This window comes from Barbatula barbatula (assembly GCF_947034865.1).
Source record: "Barbatula barbatula genome assembly, chromosome: 11".
Taxonomy (NCBI): domain Eukaryota; kingdom Metazoa; phylum Chordata; class Actinopteri; order Cypriniformes; family Nemacheilidae; genus Barbatula; species Barbatula barbatula.
The window spans coordinates 2,699,272-2,721,056 of NC_136774.1; the positions used below are offsets into that span (position 1 = coordinate 2,699,272).

General features: G+C 42.0%; 1 protein-coding gene across 1 annotated transcript in view; it reads right to left on the reverse strand.

The window, feature by feature from the left end:
- Window positions 1-1,772: 1,772 nt before the first annotated feature.
- Window positions 1,773-21,785, reverse strand: part of tmcc1a (transmembrane and coiled-coil domain family 1a) — a 50,308-nt gene continuing 30,295 nt past the window's right edge. The window contains exons 4-5 of the mRNA XM_079467239.1: window positions 5,725-5,860; window positions 1,773-3,327 (exon numbers count right to left, since the gene is read on the reverse strand). Coding sequence (XP_079323365.1) covers window positions 3,028-3,327; window positions 5,725-5,860 — 436 coding nt within the window. The 3' untranslated portion in view covers window positions 1,773-3,027. The remainder of the gene's footprint in view (window positions 3,328-5,724; window positions 5,861-21,785) is intronic.

Consider the following 21,785-nt stretch of genomic DNA (forward strand, 5'->3'; position numbering starts at 1 on the left):
TGTGGGTACGTCAGAAAATCACTGCATTTCTAATTATTTAATTATAGGGATACGATTATTGTACAGAGAATTTGTTGTATAAAGCACTGTAGTTGTTTTACAAACCACAAAAGATAATAAATGATTCCTGAACTAATTCTAAAATAAGACAAAATCAATAGCACTAAAATACACCATAGACTAATTTTTAGGATTGGGGGACCAAATGTAGTAATTTGAGAATCCGCCCTAACACAATCTTTACTTTGGAATTATATAAAAATAAACAAATGTATAATAAATTATTGAATAAAAAGGTACATATGTATTTCAATTAACAGAAAAAACTGGTTCATTTTGTAAGCTGTGGCTAACTTTTTGTGTTTATTTGTATTTCTTTAAGGTTTACAAAACAAATTAAAAATGACATGTAAACTGCTGAAAAGCTTTCTTTAAAGTGTAAGTATACTAAATAATGAGAAATCAAGTTAGCATGTAAAGGAAATACGAAACAATGAGAGGGGGTTGTGTTGAGAGGCCAAACACCAAATCCTCCTTCAGTCCGTGTCACTGTTAAGCTGCCTGCACTAATCACGACCTGTTTCCGGTCAGATAACGCACAGTGATCACGCCGCACGCACAACATCATTTGGTAAAATAACACGTTCAATCACTCGCAAAGACCAAATGCCAAAATGTGACATTTAACCATTAAACTACGCACAAGGCTCACATTCAACATACAACCATCAGCAGTGTGTGCAGAGAGTTCAATTACTTTTTAGTAGTAGGTTTTGCTGCCCAAACCTGTTCAGTTTAATTCTGCGTACAAGCGCGTCTATAGCACAGAGAGCGAAACATGCTCAAATTAAATAGAAGCGTATGTAGGCCTAATATATGTAAAAGAGCACAATTTAGTAAGTATGGCTAACAAACTATTGAAATACATTAAATATTACCATTAGATGATATTATAAACTTAGTACTAGTACAATCCCACTGGAAGGATTGGCTTATGATATTTGCCATATTTAAGACGTAACCAAGTTGGTTGGCTTGGCGTAAAATGATAAATATTCAGAAGCATTTTCTGCTTGCAATGAATGAAGGTGCATTTTCGCCACCTGCTGGAGAAATAACTGACAAATGAATTTAAATGCAACATAGTCTGCATCAAGCAGATCTTTTATTAAGCATAGCTACTTTTATAGTAACGTGGCATCAAAAAACATGAAAAGCAAAAGCACAATGGTAACTTGGATTAATTTAAGCTTAATATGTTGTAGGTATAAGTAATGAATTAATCTATATTACAACACATAATATCACTCACAGAACTCTAATTATAAATAATTTTTAGTCTAGACATGATGGAGGCTTATTTAAATCCTGAAAAGAGCTGTAAGGCACTAGAGTGGTTTATAAGTGTGTTCACAAGCACATAAACAATGTGTGGCGGGGTAAAACACCTCTTGCAGCTGTGTATTCACGGTCTTGTTCCCTTGAGTTTTTATAAAAAACCTTATTATCATTAACAGGTATTATCATTATCAAACATATTATGTTATTGATTATCATACATCAAAATTAACAGCTAATAATCAATGACAACAGTCTCATTTAATAATATGATTTCCAATCAAATGCTTTAAAATACTGTAGATTGATGTTGTTTGTTATATTAAAAAAAATCCAAAGATTAAAATAATACTTCTATAAAAAGCAGTGTTCCAAATGCCATCAATGGGCCTCATTCATGAAACACGAGCAGATTTGATTTTAATTTTTTTATTGAACATTGTGTTATAACAATACAATGTTACAAAATAAACATAACATAACAGAAAAAGTAAGATTAATGAAAAGAGAGAAAATAAAAAAACATTACCATGGCTGAATACAAACAAGACAAACCCCCCCAAAATGACACACAAAAAACAATAAAGAAATTACAAATTAAATAGATTGAAAAGTTTATAAGCAGTCAGTCAATTGTTCAAGTTCTTATTGCTTTCGTGTTAGAAGAAAACATAATTGCAATTCTGTTTTATCTCTTGCAGAAAGACTCCAAAAATAGGTTTGCAATTAGAAAATGTACATATATGCATAAAAAATCTACATAGAATTACGTATATGCTTTGGAGTAGTTTAAAATAAATTTCTTTTAATTAGTTTGAGAGGAGATATTTTGTTGCATGGACCATATCATTTTCCAGTTTAGATGATCAAAAAGGCTTTATCAGTATGAAACTGCAGAAGGGGCACAGGCAATGCGCTCAATAAGCTCTTATTTTAAGAGTTCTTCTTTTTTACTAACATAACATTACACAGTAGGTGTTTCTCTAGGCTCAGGTAAAGAGACTTCTTCAAAAGGTAAAGTCTATTTTCTAAAAAGCATGCATGTGCCAGATGGAATAGCATCCACAACAATGGCTTAAATGTACTCTAAAACACTCAAATACATCACAAAGTGCTTCTGTGTGAATCATCATTTACTGGATATACTTATTGTAATATATTGTATCGAAACACAGTCCATTTATTTGCGTGTTGCTCATCTATGCATTTGGTTTGCTCTCTTTCTAATCTAAAAAAGTAAGCAGAGCTTTGTTCACCTTCTTCAAGCCATTTATTGTCATGATCCTGCCTGCTACCAGCTCTTCAGTCTGGTCTATGTCCCCGCCCTCTCGTTAATTATTTTGTTTTGGTGTCATGCCCATCACCTGTTCCCTTTTTTATTTGGTCCCTTATTTAATGCCCTGTGTTTTCTGTCCTGTGCTTGTTAGTTGTTATATTTCCTGTCTTAAGAGGTTTATTACGGTGTCCTGTTTCAAGGAGTTTACTATTGTGTCCGGTTACAAGATGTTGCGTCTTGTTTTGTGTCAAGTCAGAGGAGAGTTTTATGTGCAAATATTTACAAACGTTTCATAAATGAGGCCCAGATTGAGAAAACTTTCTTGACAGCTGTATACAACAGTTTAACAAAATGATTATGCAAAATTGAACTAGAAGAAAATAGTCTCAAATACATAAAAACTTGGCTGGTCATTAAGGAGTATGCAAAATATGGTATATGTGTGCTGAAAAGTTGTCCCAGTTCCTCCAAAGAACAGTAAAGAGAAAAAAGAGAAGCATTGATGAAACAGAGCGCATTTGGGTCTTCATCAGTGGGATGACACAGTTGGCTACAGTGGACACAAAGACCAGCACGATGGCCATGACAGCCAGCAGTACATTGATAACTTTGCCGAGCAGAGTGCGTGCTGTAGCATTCTCCAAACCTTCCAACTGCACCACCTGCTGCAGCTCCATCTTAGACATACATGTCTGACAAGCCTCCAGAGCCTCCTACATAAGAGAATGTTAAAGGGATAGTTCACCCAAAAATTAAAATTCTGTCATTTACTCACCCACAGATTGTTCCAAACCTGATGACTTTTTTCCAGTAAACACAAATTAAGATATTTGGAAGAATGTCCGTAACCAAACAGATCTCATTACCCATTTACTGGCACAGTAAGGAAAATAAATACTATGGAAATCAATGGGGGATGAGATCTGCTTAATTCTTCAAAATATCTCCATTTGTGTTTACTGGACCATAGACATTTATAGAGGTTTGGAACAATCTATGGGTGAGTAAATGATAACAGAATTTTCATTTTTTTGGGTGAGCTGTCCCTTTAAGAGACAGAAGGTGAGAATGAAGCACCACAATGTATTTAATATCACAGTCATAGGCTACTTGAAATGGCATACTACTCATAGTGATTTTGCAGTTTGCATAATGTACATCATGGTTTGGGTATTTGATGTAATGTTCTATTCCAGTATAAGAAATAAAGCAGATTGATCAGCCTGGCTGAAACATAACATCTCTTTCTTGACTATATTAATGTGACTCGCAAAAGTTATCACAAGATAATAACTACACTGAATAAAACTATAAAAGCAACACTTTTGTTTTTGCTCCCATTTTCCATGAGCTGAACTCAAAGATCGAATACTTTTTCTATGTACGCAAAATGTCTCAGTTACGACTGTAACCTCCGTTCCCTGATGCAGGGAACGAGATGTTGTGTTGAGAGACTGACTGGGGTTTGATCTTGAGAACCTATCATCTCCGAGATAAATTTATAAAACGCCAATGGGCTTGGCGAATGGCACACGCACGCCAGTCTCCGCCCCGTACATACGGGTATAAAAGGAAGATGGCGGCGGTCATTCATTCACCCTTTCGGCTGAGGAACATGAGAGGTGACTCCCGGTCGCTGCAGCGGTTCGGCGAAGCGTTGTGGCATGAAGACCCTGTAGGACCACATTAAGTGTGGTTGGGCCAATAGGGCTCCACTACCAGTACTTGATGCCCCTCTTCCCCGAACTTGCACAGGACCTGTGCTAGGAGGCTCACTTGGGGGAAGGAGTACTTCCGCTTGTCCCGCGGCCAGCTGTGTGCTAGGGCATCCGTGCCGAGGGGACAGCGGAACCAGAGGGACGATCTGCTTCACTGTGCCTGGGAAGGCTGATTCGGTGGCTGACAGTGTAGTCACCTCGCATGGGGGGACCCCCAGGGAGGTTGACGGCTCTGTTGACTTACCTGCGTTTCGCTGACCGACGCAACGTCTGCTTACATGCCCTGGACGGAAGTCTAGGCCGACCCCTCCAGGTGACAGCTATCTGCGGGCACAGGTGTTCTGCAGCTCTGCGTCGTAAGTCCAGCAGGAACCCAGCTACAGAACTGTACTTCCTGTTTATCTTGATTGACAGGGGTTCCATCCAATCAGCAGTAACTACCCCGGTCACACAAAAGACCTACCTTTTCCGGTTTTACCGATTTGTTGTTGTGTTTTCTGACTTATTATTTTGTTTCCGGAATTGTTATTGTGCTTTATGGTTTGTTAATGTGTTTTATGGTTTGTTGTTGCGTTTTCAGATTTGTAATTATGATTCAGGATTAGTTTTTTGGCTTTTAGATTTGTTGTTGTGATTTGTTGTTTTGTTTAGCACTTTACGGCTTCCGTAAGAAAGGCCTTTTGTGTACATAGAAAAAGTCTTCAATCTTTGAATTCAGCCCATATAAAAACGTGTTTATAATTTAGTTCAGTGTAGTTGGCACTTTTATTGGTGTAAACACGTTCATGTAACAATAATGACCTCTTTAGAACTACTGCAATATCAAGTTCAAAGTATGCGCAACAGTATTTACTACTCAGTACACCAGTATTTCATTCTTAGAAAATCCATTGTTGATTTATTTTACAAGCTAAAAACTCACTATTAAAGGGCAATCTCTTGGTGGTGTCAAAAATGATCTAAATCCTCCCTGTTAAGTTTAAACATATCTTGCTATTAGCCTTAATACAACCTGCAGTGTTTTTAAGCCAAGATAATTATATCAACATATCCATTATACTGTACCAATATATTATATTAATATCTTTCATTCTGAGATCAGCTTGCTTCTGTCAATTTGCAATGTGTTTGTTTGTGGTTCTTAACATTCCCATTAGCGACACAACACCAGTTCCCTTTCTGTTGGTTTCTCGACGTTGTGTCGAACCGACAGATGGGGTTCGCCCTTGAGAACCTATCATCTTCTGACTATTTTGATAAGGTCAATGAAATTGGCGAATTAAATTTGCATGCCGGGCGACACAACGTCGAGAGACCGACAGAAAGGGAACGTCTCGGTTACGTATGTAACCTCTGTGTCTCAGGTGAACATTGCAAGCATACACACATCACCTGTATGTCACGGACCCTGTCATTGAACTGATATGCCATCTTCTCCTCCATGCTGGCCAGGTCCTGCTTCAGGTTTAAGATCTCATTCTGATGAAGTTCACTAAGGTCATTTAGCTGTTCCTCTGAACGCTCACACCTTCAAACATACAGATATACAGTGGTGTCAACATGAGGCACAGCAAATTCCATGTACTGAATTGTGTATAAATATTAGTGATTATGTATTTGAGTGAAAAATACACAAATGGCAATATATGATTATTAGTCCCATGAAAATATTGGTGTTAATTTATTTAAAGGACACAATTACAAATTTTAGAAAGTGTGGCTTGGTTATAGAGAATCATGGATCTTTAACACCCCATGTGAATGTGTTAAAGGACATTTTACAATGGTTCTTTCTGGTTCTCGAATCTGATTGGCAGAGAGCCTTGCAATATTCCACCAGTATCACCACGAAAACTGATTCACTGACTGTTTGATGTAAAAGCCTGCACTAAATGGAAAGCTAAGAGGCTGTTATATGATTGGCTGAGGTGCCTCACATTATCCGCTTTCTCAGAAGGGCAAGTTCCCTTTCTGTCGGTCTCTCGACGTTGAGTCGAAGCCGACAGATGGGGTTCGCCCTTGAGAACCAATCAACTCTGACTGTTTTGAAAAGGCCAATGAAATTGGCGAATGAAATTTGCATGCCGGGCTCCGCCCCCGGATATTCGGGTATTAAAGGGGAGCCGGCGTGCTCATTCATTCACCTTTTGTTCTTCGGAGCCTTCGCTCGAATGACTGACAGAGCTGAATTCTTGACGTGGTGTAGCGGATTGTCCCTTCCAAGCGATCATCCCCCCAGCGTTTCAGCAGTTCCAGAGGTGTTTTACTGAAAGAGATAATTTCCTAAAAGAGCAAATTTCTCAGCGTGGCATGTCCCGCTGCTCTCGTGGTTGCGGTTCCCTCATTGGCACGATGCTTGCGTCAGGTGTTTGGGGGTCCAACACGCTGAGGCAGCCTTCGTGGAGTCATCCTGCCCGCACTGCGGGCGGATGGCTATACAGACGTTGCGGTCACGGGTGGCTGCGCTCTCTCTTGAGAGCCGGCCACCACCTCGTCTGCTTCCCGCTCTGCGACCGCGGTGGCCACGGCCCCGCCGTCAGCGGCGGCGAGCAGCTTGGGTGGCATGGGGATTTCCGTGAGCGTAAATCCGTCAGCCGATGGCTCGCGGACCGTTCACGCCCCGTCTCGCTCGTCTGACCGTTCCCAAGGAGACGGTACCACACCGTCTTACTCCTCCGTCACGCAATCGGGTCCCTCGCAGCATCGGAGGGCGACCTTCTGGTATCCGACCCTGACGATTCCTTCGAGCCGTCTCCTCCTAGAGATAGAGTTCACGAAAAAGCAGACGTCGAGATGTCGGCCATGCTCTATCGGGCCGCCGCGAGCATCGGGCTGCAGTGCACCGCACCGCCCATGCCCCAGCGCTCGCGGCTGGTTAATTGGTACATCGGGTCCGAGCACGGCTCTAAGCCGCGCACGCCCCCTGTACCTTTTTTCCCCAAGGTGCATGAGGAGATCAGTAAGACCTGGAGCGCCCCCTTTTCGGCTCGCTCCCGTCAAGCTGACTCTGTCGTCATCTCTTCCCTTGATGGTGGGGCAGCTGTTGATGTTCCCCAGGCTGAACGTGCAGTCGCGGTGCACCTGTGCCCGCAGATGGCGGCCACCTGGAGGTCTCGACCTAGACTCCCGTCTAAGCCTTTTCAGGGCCTGGCGCCCACTTCCTCACAAAAAGAGCAGTTTCTCTCTCTGGGTCCCTCTTTCAGCCACACTCACTCTCCACAGGACGGTGTTCGGCAACTCGACGTTGCGTTGTGGCGACACGCAAGGCCAAGTATAAAATTGCACAGACCTCAGTACTCTCACCTCGAAGGTGCGTTGAGCTGTGCCACCGCCAGGCAGGCAAGAAAGAGCTTCAGAAGAAAAACACACAAGATAAAGAACTCCACATGGCTCTATTGAATATTGGAGGAGAACACGGAAGAATAGGAAGATGGCGAGGGAGAGGAGGTTTAAAAACCCTCTAGTAATTATGATCGAGAGAAGTGTTTCAATTGTGGAAAAACAGGACATTGGCGCAGTGCCTGTCCTGCGCCTACAGGAGCAAGGAGGTCAAAGAAAAGGTAGATGGAAGTGAGGAGGTGAGGCATCATTCCGAGGGTGGTGAGTATGATTTCCCTTAGCATATGCAATGAAGAAATGCTTTTTCCGACTGTATGCAATGAAGATCTGCTTAGTGTTTAAATTTGCCAGAGTCTAAACTAGCTGTGTTTTCCCTAAATGCTAGTGGCTCTAATGTAAAATAATTTATGTCAAAAGGGTGCAATGTGAGTTGGGGAGTGACAAATTTCAACACAGGTTTCTCATGTCTGACTGCTGCCCGATTCATTTGCTGGGCAGAGTCATAATGTGTATGATGACAGATTGAGCATGATACCAACACAACCCGTGTGCAGCGCTCGTACAGCTGTACGATGTAGTTTTGAATTACGTAAGTACGATGTAGAATGTATTGCCTCACAGAGCCTCATGACGTTGATTACAATGGTGTGGGGAGCTGTGGGTGTTTTGCTGACAAATATGCACACGCCATAGAATGGGTTAAAAGGGACAACGTGCAATATTCAAATTTGGTGCACGCCCATCGTGAGAATCATGCCTGCCTGTCAGCAACAAGGGGACTTGAAGTGTTTTCACACACAAAAAGATTAATGAAGAAATTTTGGGAAGGTGCCCGTACAACTTTGGGTAACAGGAAAATATTTTGTTGGGTTGATTAGGAACTGTGAGCCTGTTTTGATAACGCCCAAGGGTAATTTTCATCCACGCAAACAGCAATACCCCCTCAAAACAGAAGCCTCAAAACAGAAGCCCTCAATGCCATAAGGCCAATATTTAATTAGTTTAAAAAGATTAAAAAATAAAGGCATAGTTGTGCCATGCCCAAATTTACCGGTGCGCAGGTCTTTGTTTCCAGTTTAAAAGATAATAGAAAAAGAACACAAAGTAAATGTCTCCAAAGTCCAGCTGGCAAAACAATTTGTTTGTTTTTTGGGTCACAAAATTACTGACCGCGGCAGACAGCTGTCCGCAAAGCGTGTCTGCAATTACAGACATCGCAAGTCCAAAAGCAAAGAAGCAATTGATATCATTTTTAGGGACCATTTCTCTGCTCAGACAGCAGAGCCCATTGCACTCACACGCGCATGCGAATAAGCAAAGAATAAAAATGAAGACATTCACACAGATAGTAGATATGCATTTGGTGTAAATCATGATTTTGGCACACTGTGGAAACACAGAAACTTTGTAAAATATGATGGTAAAAACATTCTTAATCACACACAGGTTGCTGATATGCTATCTGCCATTCTTCTCCCATCAGCCATTGTTGTGTGTGACGGTGACACACACACTTTTTTATCAGAAACAATTTCTACAGGAAGCTGACAAGCTGACCTTGCAGCAAAGCAAGCAACATCAGAGACAGAAAGACTTTCTCCAGAAATCACTGACAAAACTCTTTCTCTTGCAGAGATGCAAACATTTTGCAGAACCGGATAAGCATGCACTCTGCAAGGAGTGCTCATGTAAATACACAGACAATGTTTGGGCGGGCCCAAATGGCCTCACCTGTTTGCCAAAACATTTTTTCTCTGCTTTTGCGATTTTGACGCGTGGCCTAGACCACGCGTCAAAAGGGAGGATGTTACAAGGCAATGTGTGTTTGTGTTTTTGCTCTCAAAATATTTGTGCAGGTCCAAGGAGCAGTAGCAAACGGAGCTGACAAATCATTACACAGCTTCCAGCCAGGAGACTTCGAAGTAGTCAAAGATTTCAGGAGGAAGTCGTGGGAAAGACACACCTCCCACAGCAAAAGGTGTCCAAGGAGGGGCAACTCCAACCGAATGGCTTTTCGCAATGGTCGTGCTGACTGAAGCGACAGGAGGGGCACTATTGGTGCTCGCAAAGGGAATCAACTGTTCGAGTCGGGGACACATCGAACCCCGACAAAATTACAGATTATAGAATTTTGTTTCTGTGCAACACTATATTCCAAGTTTAATAAAATGGTATGGGGAGGGACAGTGTTACCCTAATTCTGCTAGGTACTGGGGAACAAATATGTATTTGTGTAGAGGTACGTGTACCTCAGTTTATGTTGTGGATAAGGCAACAAAATTTGAAAATGTGGGCCATTATGTCCCCTGGGACGGCCAAATAAAAAGGAAAAAGAGAAAGTTTTAGACTAGCTCTTACTCAGAAAAATTTGAATTATGAGGGAACGGGAGCAACTTCCCAAATAAGAGTGGAAATATGGAAAGTGACGAAGGTTTATGAAGGTGATGAAGGTTTAAGCAGGTCAGTATTGGTGTATGTGGTAGAGAAAGGGGAAAGACACAGGTCAGAAGGTTCAAAAATCAGTGCAGCCAAGGAATTTCCAGGCGGAGAAGGCAGAAAAAGAGGCACAGGGAGTAAAGGCTAGGACATGGATAGATCCAGGAGAAACGAACATAGATATGAGAAAGGCAATATACCAATGTGTAGCGAAGCGACGGAGAGCTCTATTTTATGTGGAATTGAACGGGCAACAATTCATACACCCGCTCAAGTCAGTTTTATTATTTCCGACTACGCCACTTGGGGAATTTCGCCCCAAGAATTTAACAACCTCTAAACTTAAGGCACACACAGATCCTAATCACAGTTGGAGTCAGAGACATAGGTAATGGGAAAAATCTATATTTTATTAATAATTAAACAATCATTTATTATATAAAAAAGTGTTGACCAGCAATCACTCGGTTCAGTTAGCTGGATATCAATGTGGCTGCAGCAGAAACCCGGGCGTACCCAAGGGGCAGTCTCCAGAATTCACCTTTAGGGGAATTACTCTATCCAGTGCACACTCACGCTAGCACCGCACACACACTCAACCACTCAGGTCAGAAAAGGCCACGACAAACAGTGAAGATGCTACCACCTAATTGGTCACTCGTCTGCCCCCGGGTGCCCAGGCCCTGCCAGCAAACAAAAGAAAACAAACGTCAAAGAGACGTTTTTTGCAAAACAAAAATAATATAAAAGGAATTATGGTACAGCTCTGGGAGGGAACAAACTCCTTGGTCCCGAGGACACAAATCACACAGAGCAGACCATTGTAAATAAACAAATTCAATAATACGATAAGTAAATTCAAAATAAAAATACAAATTCAAAAACACTCTTCATGGAAATTAAGTAAAGAAATAAACAAGAAAATTAAAGAAATAAAGAAATGAATTAAAGAAATAAACAAGTAAACAGTGAAAACTCAAGGCATATCACTGAACAGAGTCACCGCTCGCTGGGAACAGCTCACGTGAACGGTTCGGGTTGAAACGGTTTGCTCGGGGCGGTTCACTCCAAGGGATGCAGTCCGAACACAGACAAACCAAAACGAAACGAAACAAAATAGAACAGAACAGAACAGCAGCTGATGAGGCACAGCACAAGCAGGGCTTTACTAGGACGCACAGCGCAGATAATCCACATTCAAGACTTCGGTATCGTCCTTATCGCATGCCTAGAAACGAAACGGACGGTGTTACACTGAGAGTTCTTCCTCGGTTTCACGCTCGAACAGTATACTCACAACAAAGCATGCAGCCCCGGGATTACTACCCCCGAACTATGCGGTGGGTGGAGTCAAATGTTTCCGGCAAGCTCATTGGCAGGAAGCGCCGATAGATCTTTCAGAGGTATACAAATTAGTCAGACTGCTCGCTTAGTACGAGCAACCCATAAAACGTAATCTACAAAACACCCCGCATACAAATACTTCTCTTACCTGTCTCAAATGTCCACATTCACCTCTATAGCGCACAGATCAGCACCGCCGGTAGATAAATCGCTTTGGCAACTTTTACCCTAACACCTCGCGGCGCACTCCAGCAAAAAGCAGCAGGGCGCGTGTATGACGTCACGGCCCCGGAAAATGACGCACACTAAGGAACTGGTAGCCCGTGCTCTTATACGCACCGGACACCAGACCATTGGCCGAACACTAAATGATGACAAGTGCAAGTAGGAGGGGTAATAACCCTTCCTGCTACAATCGCAAAGGCAATAAGGCATGTGCATTGGCACTGATGCAGAAGAAAGAGGTAGGAGTGAATGACAGTTGTTGGTGGTGTATGCAACTCGAGCAGGCTTGGAAAGTCAGTCCTCTGAAATTAGAGGATGAGAGAAGGCTGAAGGGTCAATTACCTTGCAAAGCCACCACCCTGTTGACAGTTGCAAACAGCATCAACGAAGCAGAGGCGGCACGAAAGACAGACTGCAAAGAACCAGGTGGTAAGTACAGTAACAGTTTTGACACCAGGCCTCTGAATATACACCCCAGGATAGGACATGTTTGCCTGTGTAGAGCGAAAGGGGGGCAACTCATAGGAACATCAGAATGCAAAAACATAGTGAAAACCAATGATAACCAACCAAATTGTTCATTTAATAGTTGGAATTTTTCACCTGCCCGTTCTCAGAGGACGAGGTAGGCCTAAGTGGCGTAGTATGGGTCTGTGGGGAAAGAGCATTCCACAGACTGCCCGTGAGATGGACAGGCTGCTGTTATCCAGCTCTCCTGTCCGTAGGAGCAGCTGCCTAAGCACCTAGAAAAATCAGAGAAAAAAGAGATTTGCTCGACGTTGACAGCATGCCCAGTACCTATGAAGGGGCATGGCTGATGGACCCCTGGACGTCCCCACAGGGCACTGTCCTGTGGAATATTTTTGGAGGTCTTGGGCAAACTCGACTGAAAAAGCTTTGGGTCTATTGAGCGAGGAGATGGCACAGATAGTGAATACAGAATAGAGAATAGATTAGTTTTAGACATGCTTACGGCAGAGAAAGGCGGTGTGTGCAAAATGCTCGGGGTCAGTTGTTGTTTCTACATTCCGGATTATGCTGATAATGTAATCGACATTATAAACACATGAAGAATGCAATCAGGGAACCGGATAATATGACTAACAGTCTGTTGAAATGGTGGAATAGCCAAGGTTGGGGGGATTGTTATTTCTTATAATTATGTTACCATGTTTAATTTACTGTTTTCAAAACTGTTTAAATAAAATACTATTAGGGAGCATGGCTGCTATTGAACAAAGGTTCATGGTGCAGACCATCGATCTCACGGACGGGGAATTTATTGAGTACGATGACAACGGCCTATGAAATCTGTAGGAGAAAGGGTAGTGCTCATCTTACAGGTTGAGGCATAAAGAGTTTGGTTATCATATATGATAAGAGATGGGAATGTGGTGGAAATTTTCATGACGTGGGTTTCTTCACGCTAATCTCTGTAAAATTTTATTCAAGACTGTGTTATGACCTGGAGAACTTTCTGCATAATACTATATTGTTGCCTGTTTCGGCCGACCCCTAGAGGTCGTAACAGAATACAATATAGTATTATGCAGAAAGTTCTCCAGGTCATAACACAGTCTTGAATAAAATTTTACAGAGATTAGCGTGAAGAAACCCACGTCATGAAAATTTCCACCACATTCCCATCTCTTATCATATATGATAACCAAACTCTTTATGCCTCAACCTGTCGTAACAACTGTCTATCTCGTTGTTCTAAAATCCCTTAGAAATGTTTTGCTACGTGGCAGACCACTCAGCTCCTTTGCCCTTGAGCAAAGACCAAGAGGTTCTGGTGAAGATAGGAGATAGCGACACATTTTTGTTACCAAAGATACGTTCTTGCTCAAGGGAGGGGAGAAGAAGGGGTGTCATGTTTGGATCGTATAAAAGCCCTGTAAGTGAGAAGGAGGGCACCTTCTCTCTGCACCATGCTTGTGATGCAGACTGAATGTCAATAAAAATATAAAATACCTTGCAAGGTAACTCATCCTCGCTGTGTGTTGCATTTGTCTAAAGTGTTTAAAACTCACCTTGATTAAGGAATAAGAAAATTCCACAACAACTTGGTTCCCCTTCGGGAACCCATGACCTCCCCCAGGTGGACATCCACCTTGTGGCATCCCGCACATACCTCCCATGAGTTCTTCCCTGCCGGTAAGACCATGTTGATCCTCCACTGTTTCCCCCCTAAAGGCTGGGAACTGGTCTCCGTGGCGCACCTCCCCCTTGAGGGAGTAGCACTTACCCAGTGGTCCTACGGTACCTGATGGCTCTCACCAATGGAGCCGTCTGAGATGGCCGAGGGCAGGGGCTACCCATCTTGCTAAAGCTCTGGGACCCCCTGTCTACCTACTGGAAGGTTACAATTTCGCGAGAGCGCTTATGTCTGACTCGCCTAGGCTGGTCAACGTCGCTTCGCTGGAGATTGTGACGCGGCTAATGCTGTGGCGTTTTCAATAGGAACCCCATCTGTCGGCTTCGACACAACGTCGAGAGACCGACAGAAAGGGAACGTCTCGGTTACGTATGTAACCTCTGTTCCCTGGTATAGCCGTCCGCTGCAGCAGTCACGAGATGCTCTCAGGCTCCTCAGCACAAAGGTGAATGAATGAGCACGCCGGCTCCCCTTTAATACCCGGATATCCGGGGGCGGAGCCCGGCATGCAAATTTCATTAACCAATTTCATTGGCCTTTTCAAAACAGTCAGAGTTGATTGGTTCTCAAGGGCGAACCCCATCTGTCGGCTTCGACACAACGTCTCGTTCCCTCCATCAGGGAACAGAGGTTACATACGTAACCGAGACGTTATGCTGTAGGTTTTCATTTATACTTGTGTATCATTGTCCGTGACGAAAGGCAATGACCAATAGCCATCAGTGTCCATGTGTAACGGGTGCAAGACAGACGCTAGAGCAGGGTTCCTCAATTAGTTTTCACCAAGGGCCAAATTCTACTAACAATAGCAAGTCAAGGGCCACCGACTATAATTGGATAACTACAATGTTTGTTCTGCTATTATTATTATTATTGTCATTATTATTATTTTTTTTTTACAGTTGTTTATTTGTTTTAAAAAAAATCACAATATAAATATGTTTTTTATTAGTTCTATTTCCTCAGTTTTGATAAAACAGTAACATTATATTCACAAACTCTCTTCAGCACACGACGAGCTCGGAAACGACGATGTGGCAGACTCGAGCTCTCGCGAATAAAGTTTACCAGCCTGACTGCATCCATCGTCTCTTTCATTTTTCAACACCGATTTATGAAGCTAGTGCTTATCAGGCCTTTTTGATGTCCAACCATTGAGGGAGCCCCGTCAGTAATGACAGAAACAACTTTGCTCAAATCTAATTCATTATTTTTAAAGAACTCCGTTAGTTCATTAAAAAGTATTTCACCGGTTGTGCGGCCATGCATCGGCAGCAAACAAAGCAGCTCTTCGCGGAAATCCTTCCCATAAAAAAAATCGGACAAACACCGCTGTGCAATGTCGGTTAGTTCGCGAGACGAGTCTATTGCGAGTGATATGGCTTCTGCTTTCTTTATGTCTCATAACAGATTAGACAGGCACTCACCCGCCAATGGCTCCACTCTTCTTGTTGCTGTGCAATCAGATAATGGAACCTGCTCCGTTACCATTTTCTTTATTTTCGCGTCGTGATTTAGAAGTTTATCCACCATGTCAGTTGCACAGGTTTTAATTAATTCGGCGTCAGTGAACGGTTTTTTGGCCTTTGCCAGGTTCCAAGCCACACGTAAGAATGCTGCGGTTACAGGCTTTCAGAATGTTCCGGATAACTGCATTTGAAATTTCTGCGCAATGCCCCGAAATGCCGTTTCAAGTTATCATTCTTGCAGACCGCCACGGTCTTGTGCATAATAAACACGTTGGCTTTGCATTGTGGTGGTCAGGCAAAATAAAACAAAACTGTTAAGTCCATTCGCTTTTAAATATTCTGTGTCTACCTTTCTCTTTTTTACAATCGCCATGATTTCGCTGTCAACCCTTGTCACTAGCTGTCAATGAACCTGCGCCGTTTGCATTTTCGCGCCAGCATTGTGATTGGCTGATGGAGTACCGCGAGAGCTATGTGAGATCAGAGTGCTTCGTGTGTTTTCGTGCGGTGATGTCATGCCAACCCAAATGAAACTGAATACACTTTTAGTGCATCAAGCGGGCCAAAAAAAATTATTTGCGGGCCGGATGTGGCCCGCGGGCCGCCTATTGAAGAGCCCTGCGCTAGAGACTGCGGTCTTTAGCCTCCTCGTTAGAGCGCCCGTCTCCCATTCGGACCGACGTCGGTTTCGAAGCCCGCGGAGAGTGTAATATTTGGTTCCACTTGGTGGCGCTTATATGAATAGACATGAATAGGCATGTCTTGCGGAGCTACAGAGTTGCAAATTATTGACGAGCTCAATTCATTTTTTTCCGAAAAGTTAATACATTCGAACCAAGTTAAGCTTTAAACTAAACACTTTATATTTTGTAAATAATTAATCGTTTCTTTAAAAAAAAATTCTGATTAGAAGATTTTTCCTGAACGATTACAGACCTGTAGTGCTGGGCAACATTTAACATTTTTAATCGCATTAATCACATGATTTGGAGCGACTCAAACCTGGAGAGAAACTTGAAAGTGAGGTTTGTAATGCAAGTTTTTGTATGTTCATAAGGTTTTCTATAGTTCATTGTCATGTTTCTAGTTTCTTTTAGAATTAATTATATTGGATGCATTCAATATTTTGTAGCATACAGTTTTACATTGCAAGTCCGTAATTATTATTCTATTGCAAGTCATTAATGCATAGATTATGCAGGCAGGGCATTTGTCCTGGATTCATACCAATATTTGGAAGAGGAAGCCTAGTTCAATAAAAAGGGTAATCAAATCCTGATTCTACAATACCATTTAAGTAACTTTCATGTTGCATATATGATGTGCAGGTGGGGTCAGTCAATGAGACTGAACAATGGACACTCCTGGGGCCTTATTTATCAATGCTGCGTATTCACAAAAACTTTGCCTACACCAGCTTTCACGCTCACAGTCGGATGTATTTACAGTAAATTTAACGTGAGAATGTGCGCTTGTTGTTTTAGTCCGTTGGCGACTCTTGGAGGCATTCAAGTGAAGTTACAAACATTAGACTATGAATTGTTCTAATTGTTCTAGAAACATTGCTTAAAATTACTGACATACTATTGTCACACAAGCGTTATGGGAATATTATATCAGTTATGCAATTAAGTAAGAATATAAAAGCATTTGCAAATTTATACGACCCTATAAGCCTAGTTATATGGCAGTTTGGCCTTATTAGAGGACACTGCCAATGGCAAAATCCGAAGAGAACGAGTGGGACTGCAATGATTTTCTGGTAAACGATAATGACTGCATGGCGGAAATTATATCAAGTCATTACGCAGAAGTTAAACAAAAAATGTATGAATTTAAATGTAATATTTGTAGTGAATGCGCTTGCTCACTTTTCCTGTTCAATTCGTCTTTAAACTAAACTGATGTTATGAGAAAATATTTTTAGTGAAAACAATGATCAATGATGCACACTTGCTTCGATATTATGGTGGAAACTGCTGCATGGATGGTCCGTTGTCCAGTTTGAATAGCTCCAATGATAATACTGATAAACTCTATGTATGGTGATTTTCGCACAGATTCTTGCGTATGCATGGTTTAATAAATCTGAAAACTTTTGTGCATACGTACACTTTTAGTATGAAATATAGAGTTTAATACATCCCATATTTTTTCACTTCTTTCCTTCTCCATAAACTGCAAAGGCTTAAATCAAGCCGGACTCAGGTCTCCCCCAAAAGATGCAATTGGCTTGGGACAGCAGCCGGGGCAATGTGATCCCAAAAAGAGGCTGGCTTGAGGTTAATGAGGGTTGAAGCGACCGAAATAGTCCGATAAATTTTTTCCTTGGGCATGGATGCCTGGAGTCTATATTGATTCCTAAGAATTCGATGAACCTGCTTGGGCCCATGTTTTTTTCTTGGGGGGACAAGCTTGGTGCAAATTTTTTTACTGTTGTGAGACCCGCGGTTGGCGTGGGACGGGGGATGAAATTATTAGGAAGTCGTTTAAAAGGTGGATGAGGTAAGGGATTTTTTAATTGTCGGAGTGGATCCAACAGACTGCCTCTGAGATCATGTCAAACATTTTGGGGCTGCTTCTGCAGCTGAAGGTCAGGCAGAGGGATAAATAGAATTTATTGCGCCAGCGTATGCCAGCAAATGAGCGTCACTTTGAAAGCGGAGGGGATGTCAAATTTGGCCAGCCAAGCACAGCGCCCTGTGTGTAATTACAGTGATGGCTTGGTCGATGTCGTGGTAGTAAAGCGAAAATTCCTCGAGTGGGATGAGGCTTTTTATGCTTGTAGAAAGGCGTGTGGGGAGGAGAGGTTGATATGGAGGCGCTTTGAAAGAAGATGAAAGGTAAGGTGGCGCTAATACAAAATAAGACTTCAGGATTCAATGATCTTAGATCCTTCCTGAGCCCCACACTATCTCTCTCTGTCAGATTTTTCTTCACTTTTCACAACTTTTTTCACTTTTCAAAACTTTTTTCGCTCTTCAAAATTCTTGTGGAATGGGTGCTGGTGAACAATGTATCTCCACCGAGGCCCGTCATCCCACTAGCTCCGCCAGACTCCCTCATCACTTCGGCTCCACATTGGTCAGTCGTCGACCATCTGGCACCTTAGGACTCCAATCCTTCAGCTGTGCCTCGTCACTCCGCCCTTATGGCTCTGTCAGGCTCCTCCTTACCTCCTGCTACAGCCTTGGTCACTCTGGCTCTGCCACAATCTTCTGAATCCCCACCTCAGTCGCCTATACCTCCAGCTCCGCCTTGGCCCTCCGGTACTGCGCTGTCACCCTGGCACTCCGTCTGCTCATCTCCATCCTGGACTCCTCCTCCACCGGCTCCGTCAGTCAGCCCCTGGTGACGCCAGCCCTTTCTCCAACCATGGCTCCTGCCTCCGGCGTCTCCACCGTGGGCCAGTGTCCTGGCTAGTCTCTGTTTGCATTGTTTCTGTTTACCCTGTCTTAGTCATTAAGTTCACCTGTGTTCATCGAAGTTACTCATAAGTCTTTTTTTTATACTCCCTTTTCTTCTCATTCCTTTGCCGGTTATCGTTTGTGGTTGGATGTACCTGTGTTCGAATATTTGTCCAGTTCTCTTGGATTCTGTATTAAATAACATTTTGAGCTTACTCCTTTGTCTGAATGGCTTAACCAACGGTCTGCTTGCCGTCTCACGTTGCAGAACACACATAATACACAACATGCGATAATACTTTCTCCCAAACATCATAAAATAGAGACTGTGTCTGTCCCCCGGATTAGTAAACATAAAATAAAGCGTAAACCTCTCAAAGGTAATTTAGTTAACGTTAAACTAACTAAACATGAACATAATACAGATAATCAACTGTTACGACTCGGATTGCTAAATATTAGATCTCTCTCTAATAAAGCACTTTTTGTTAATGATATGATAACAGATCATAAAATAGACATGCTCTGTCCCACAGAAACATGGCTAAAGCCAGATGATTATATTGCGTTAAATGAGTCTGTCCCCCAAGATTATTATTATAAACACGAGCCTCGCCTAAAAGGCAGAGGGGGAGGTGTTGCTGCACTTTACCGTAACTCTTTTAGCATTTCCCAGAAGTCTAATCCTAAATACAATTCTTTTGAAGTCATGGTACTTGATGCATCAATACCTAATACTAAGGACAAAACATTTTTAAAATTTATTCTGGCTATTGTATATAGGCCTCCAGGGCACCACACAGATTTTATTAAAGAATTTGGTGGGTTCTTATCAGAACTAGTACTGTCTGCAGACAGAGTCCTTGTTGCTGGGGACTTTAACATTCATGTAGATAATGATACAGATGCTTTAGGAATGGCTTTTAAAGACACTCTTAACTCCATGGGCGTTAGTCAACATGTGTCAGGACCTACTCACCTTCGTAATCATACTTTAGATTTAATTTTGTCTTACGGTATAAACGTGGTCGATGTTAAAATCCTTCAGCAGAGCGAAGACATCTCAGATCATTATCTGGTATCATGCTTGCTTCAATACCCAATGGTGGCAAATCAAACTCCAAGTTACAAATATTGTAGAACAATAACTTTGACTACAAAAGGTGCGTTTCTTGATAATTTGCCTGAATTGTCTCAAATCTCTAGCATGAGTAATAACGTTGAAGATCTTGACTTTACCATTGAAAATATTAATGCCACCTTCTCGGAAACGCTAGACATAGTTGCTCCCTTGCGCTTAAAGAAGATTAAAAATGACAGACCGACACCGTGGAAAAATGAACACACTCAGGCTCTAAAGAAAGCGGCACGAAAAATGGAGCGCAACTTTAAGAAGACTAAATTAGAGGTATTTCGTACTGCCTGGAAGGATAGTACAAAAAAAAGCCCTACAGGAAAGCCCTAAAAACGTCTCGATCCGCCTACATTTCATCATTAATAGAAGAAAACCAGCATAACCCTAGGTTTTTATTTGATACAGTGGCTAAATTAACCAAAAATAAATCGTCAGCGACTTCTGATGCTGTATACCAGCATAGCAGTGATGATTTTATGAACTATTTCACAAATAAAATCCAAGATATTCGGGAGAAAATTATAACTATGCAACCAGATGCGAAACCCGCTGAACATATGACTAACTACAGCACCCCTAAGGAGAAATTATGTTTATTTTCTACTATAGATCACGATGAACTATCGAAAATCATTAGATCATCTAAATCGACTACATGCATGCTAGACCCTATACCTACAAATCTTCTGAAAGAGATGCTCCCAGAAATTATAGATCCTCTACTTAGCATTATTAACTCATCTCTGACATTAGGACATGTGCCTAAAGCATATAAGGTGGCTGTTATAAGGCCCCTTGTCAAAAAACCCCATCTGGACCCTGGAGAACTAGTTAACTATAGACCTATTTCGAATCTACCTTTCTTATCTAAAGTTCTGGAAAAAGTAGTCTCAATTCAAATATGCTCCTTCCTCCAAAGGAATGAGATTATTGAAGATTTCCAGTCTGGATTTAGAGCACATCACAGTACAGAGACTGCTCTGATTAGAGTTACAAATGATCTGCTTATGGTGTCTGACCGAGGTTGTATCTCCTTATTGGTGCTGCTAGATCTTAGTGCTGCATTCGACACCATTGACCACAGCATGCTCCTACATAGACTTGAAAATGATGTCGGTATTAAGGAAATAGCTTTGAAATGGCTTAGATCTTATTTATGCGACCGTTTCCAATATGTAAAAATAAACAATGAGGTATCACGCAAATCGCAAGTCCAGTACGGTGTACCACAGGGCTCAGTACTAGGGCCTATGCTCTTCGCATTATACATGTTACCCCTAGGAGATATAATAAAGCGACACGGAATAAGCTTTCATTGCTATGCTGATGATACGCAACTTTATATTTCCTCGAAGCCTCACGAAACACAGCAATTCCATCGAATAGTGGAATGCATAGTCGATATAAAAAAGTGGATGAGTAGCAATTTTTTATTACTGAACTCGGACAAAACTGAGGTGTTACTTATCGGACCGAAAACCGCCCTACGTAACAACCAAGAATACTGCTTAACTATTGATGGATGTTCCATAAAACCCTCATCTTCAGCTAAGAATCTTGGCTTTATATTCGATAGTACTCTGTCATTTGAGAACCAAGTCGCCAACACCTGTAAGATTGCGTTTTTCCATCTTAAAAATATATCTAAATTACGTCATATGCTGTCATCATCAGATGCGGAGAAGCTTATACATGCCTTTATGACATCAAGACTAGATTACTGTAATGCACTATTAGGTGGTTGCCCTGCAGGCCTATTACAAAAACTCCAACTGGTCCAAAATGCGGCAGCTCGAGTTCTTACACGTACAAAAAAGTATGAGCATATTAGCCCGGTTCTGTCAACCTTGCACTGGTTACCTATAAAGCATCGCATAAATTTTAAAATCTTGCTTATTACCTATAAAGCCTTGCATGGTTTAGCTCCTCACTACTTGAGA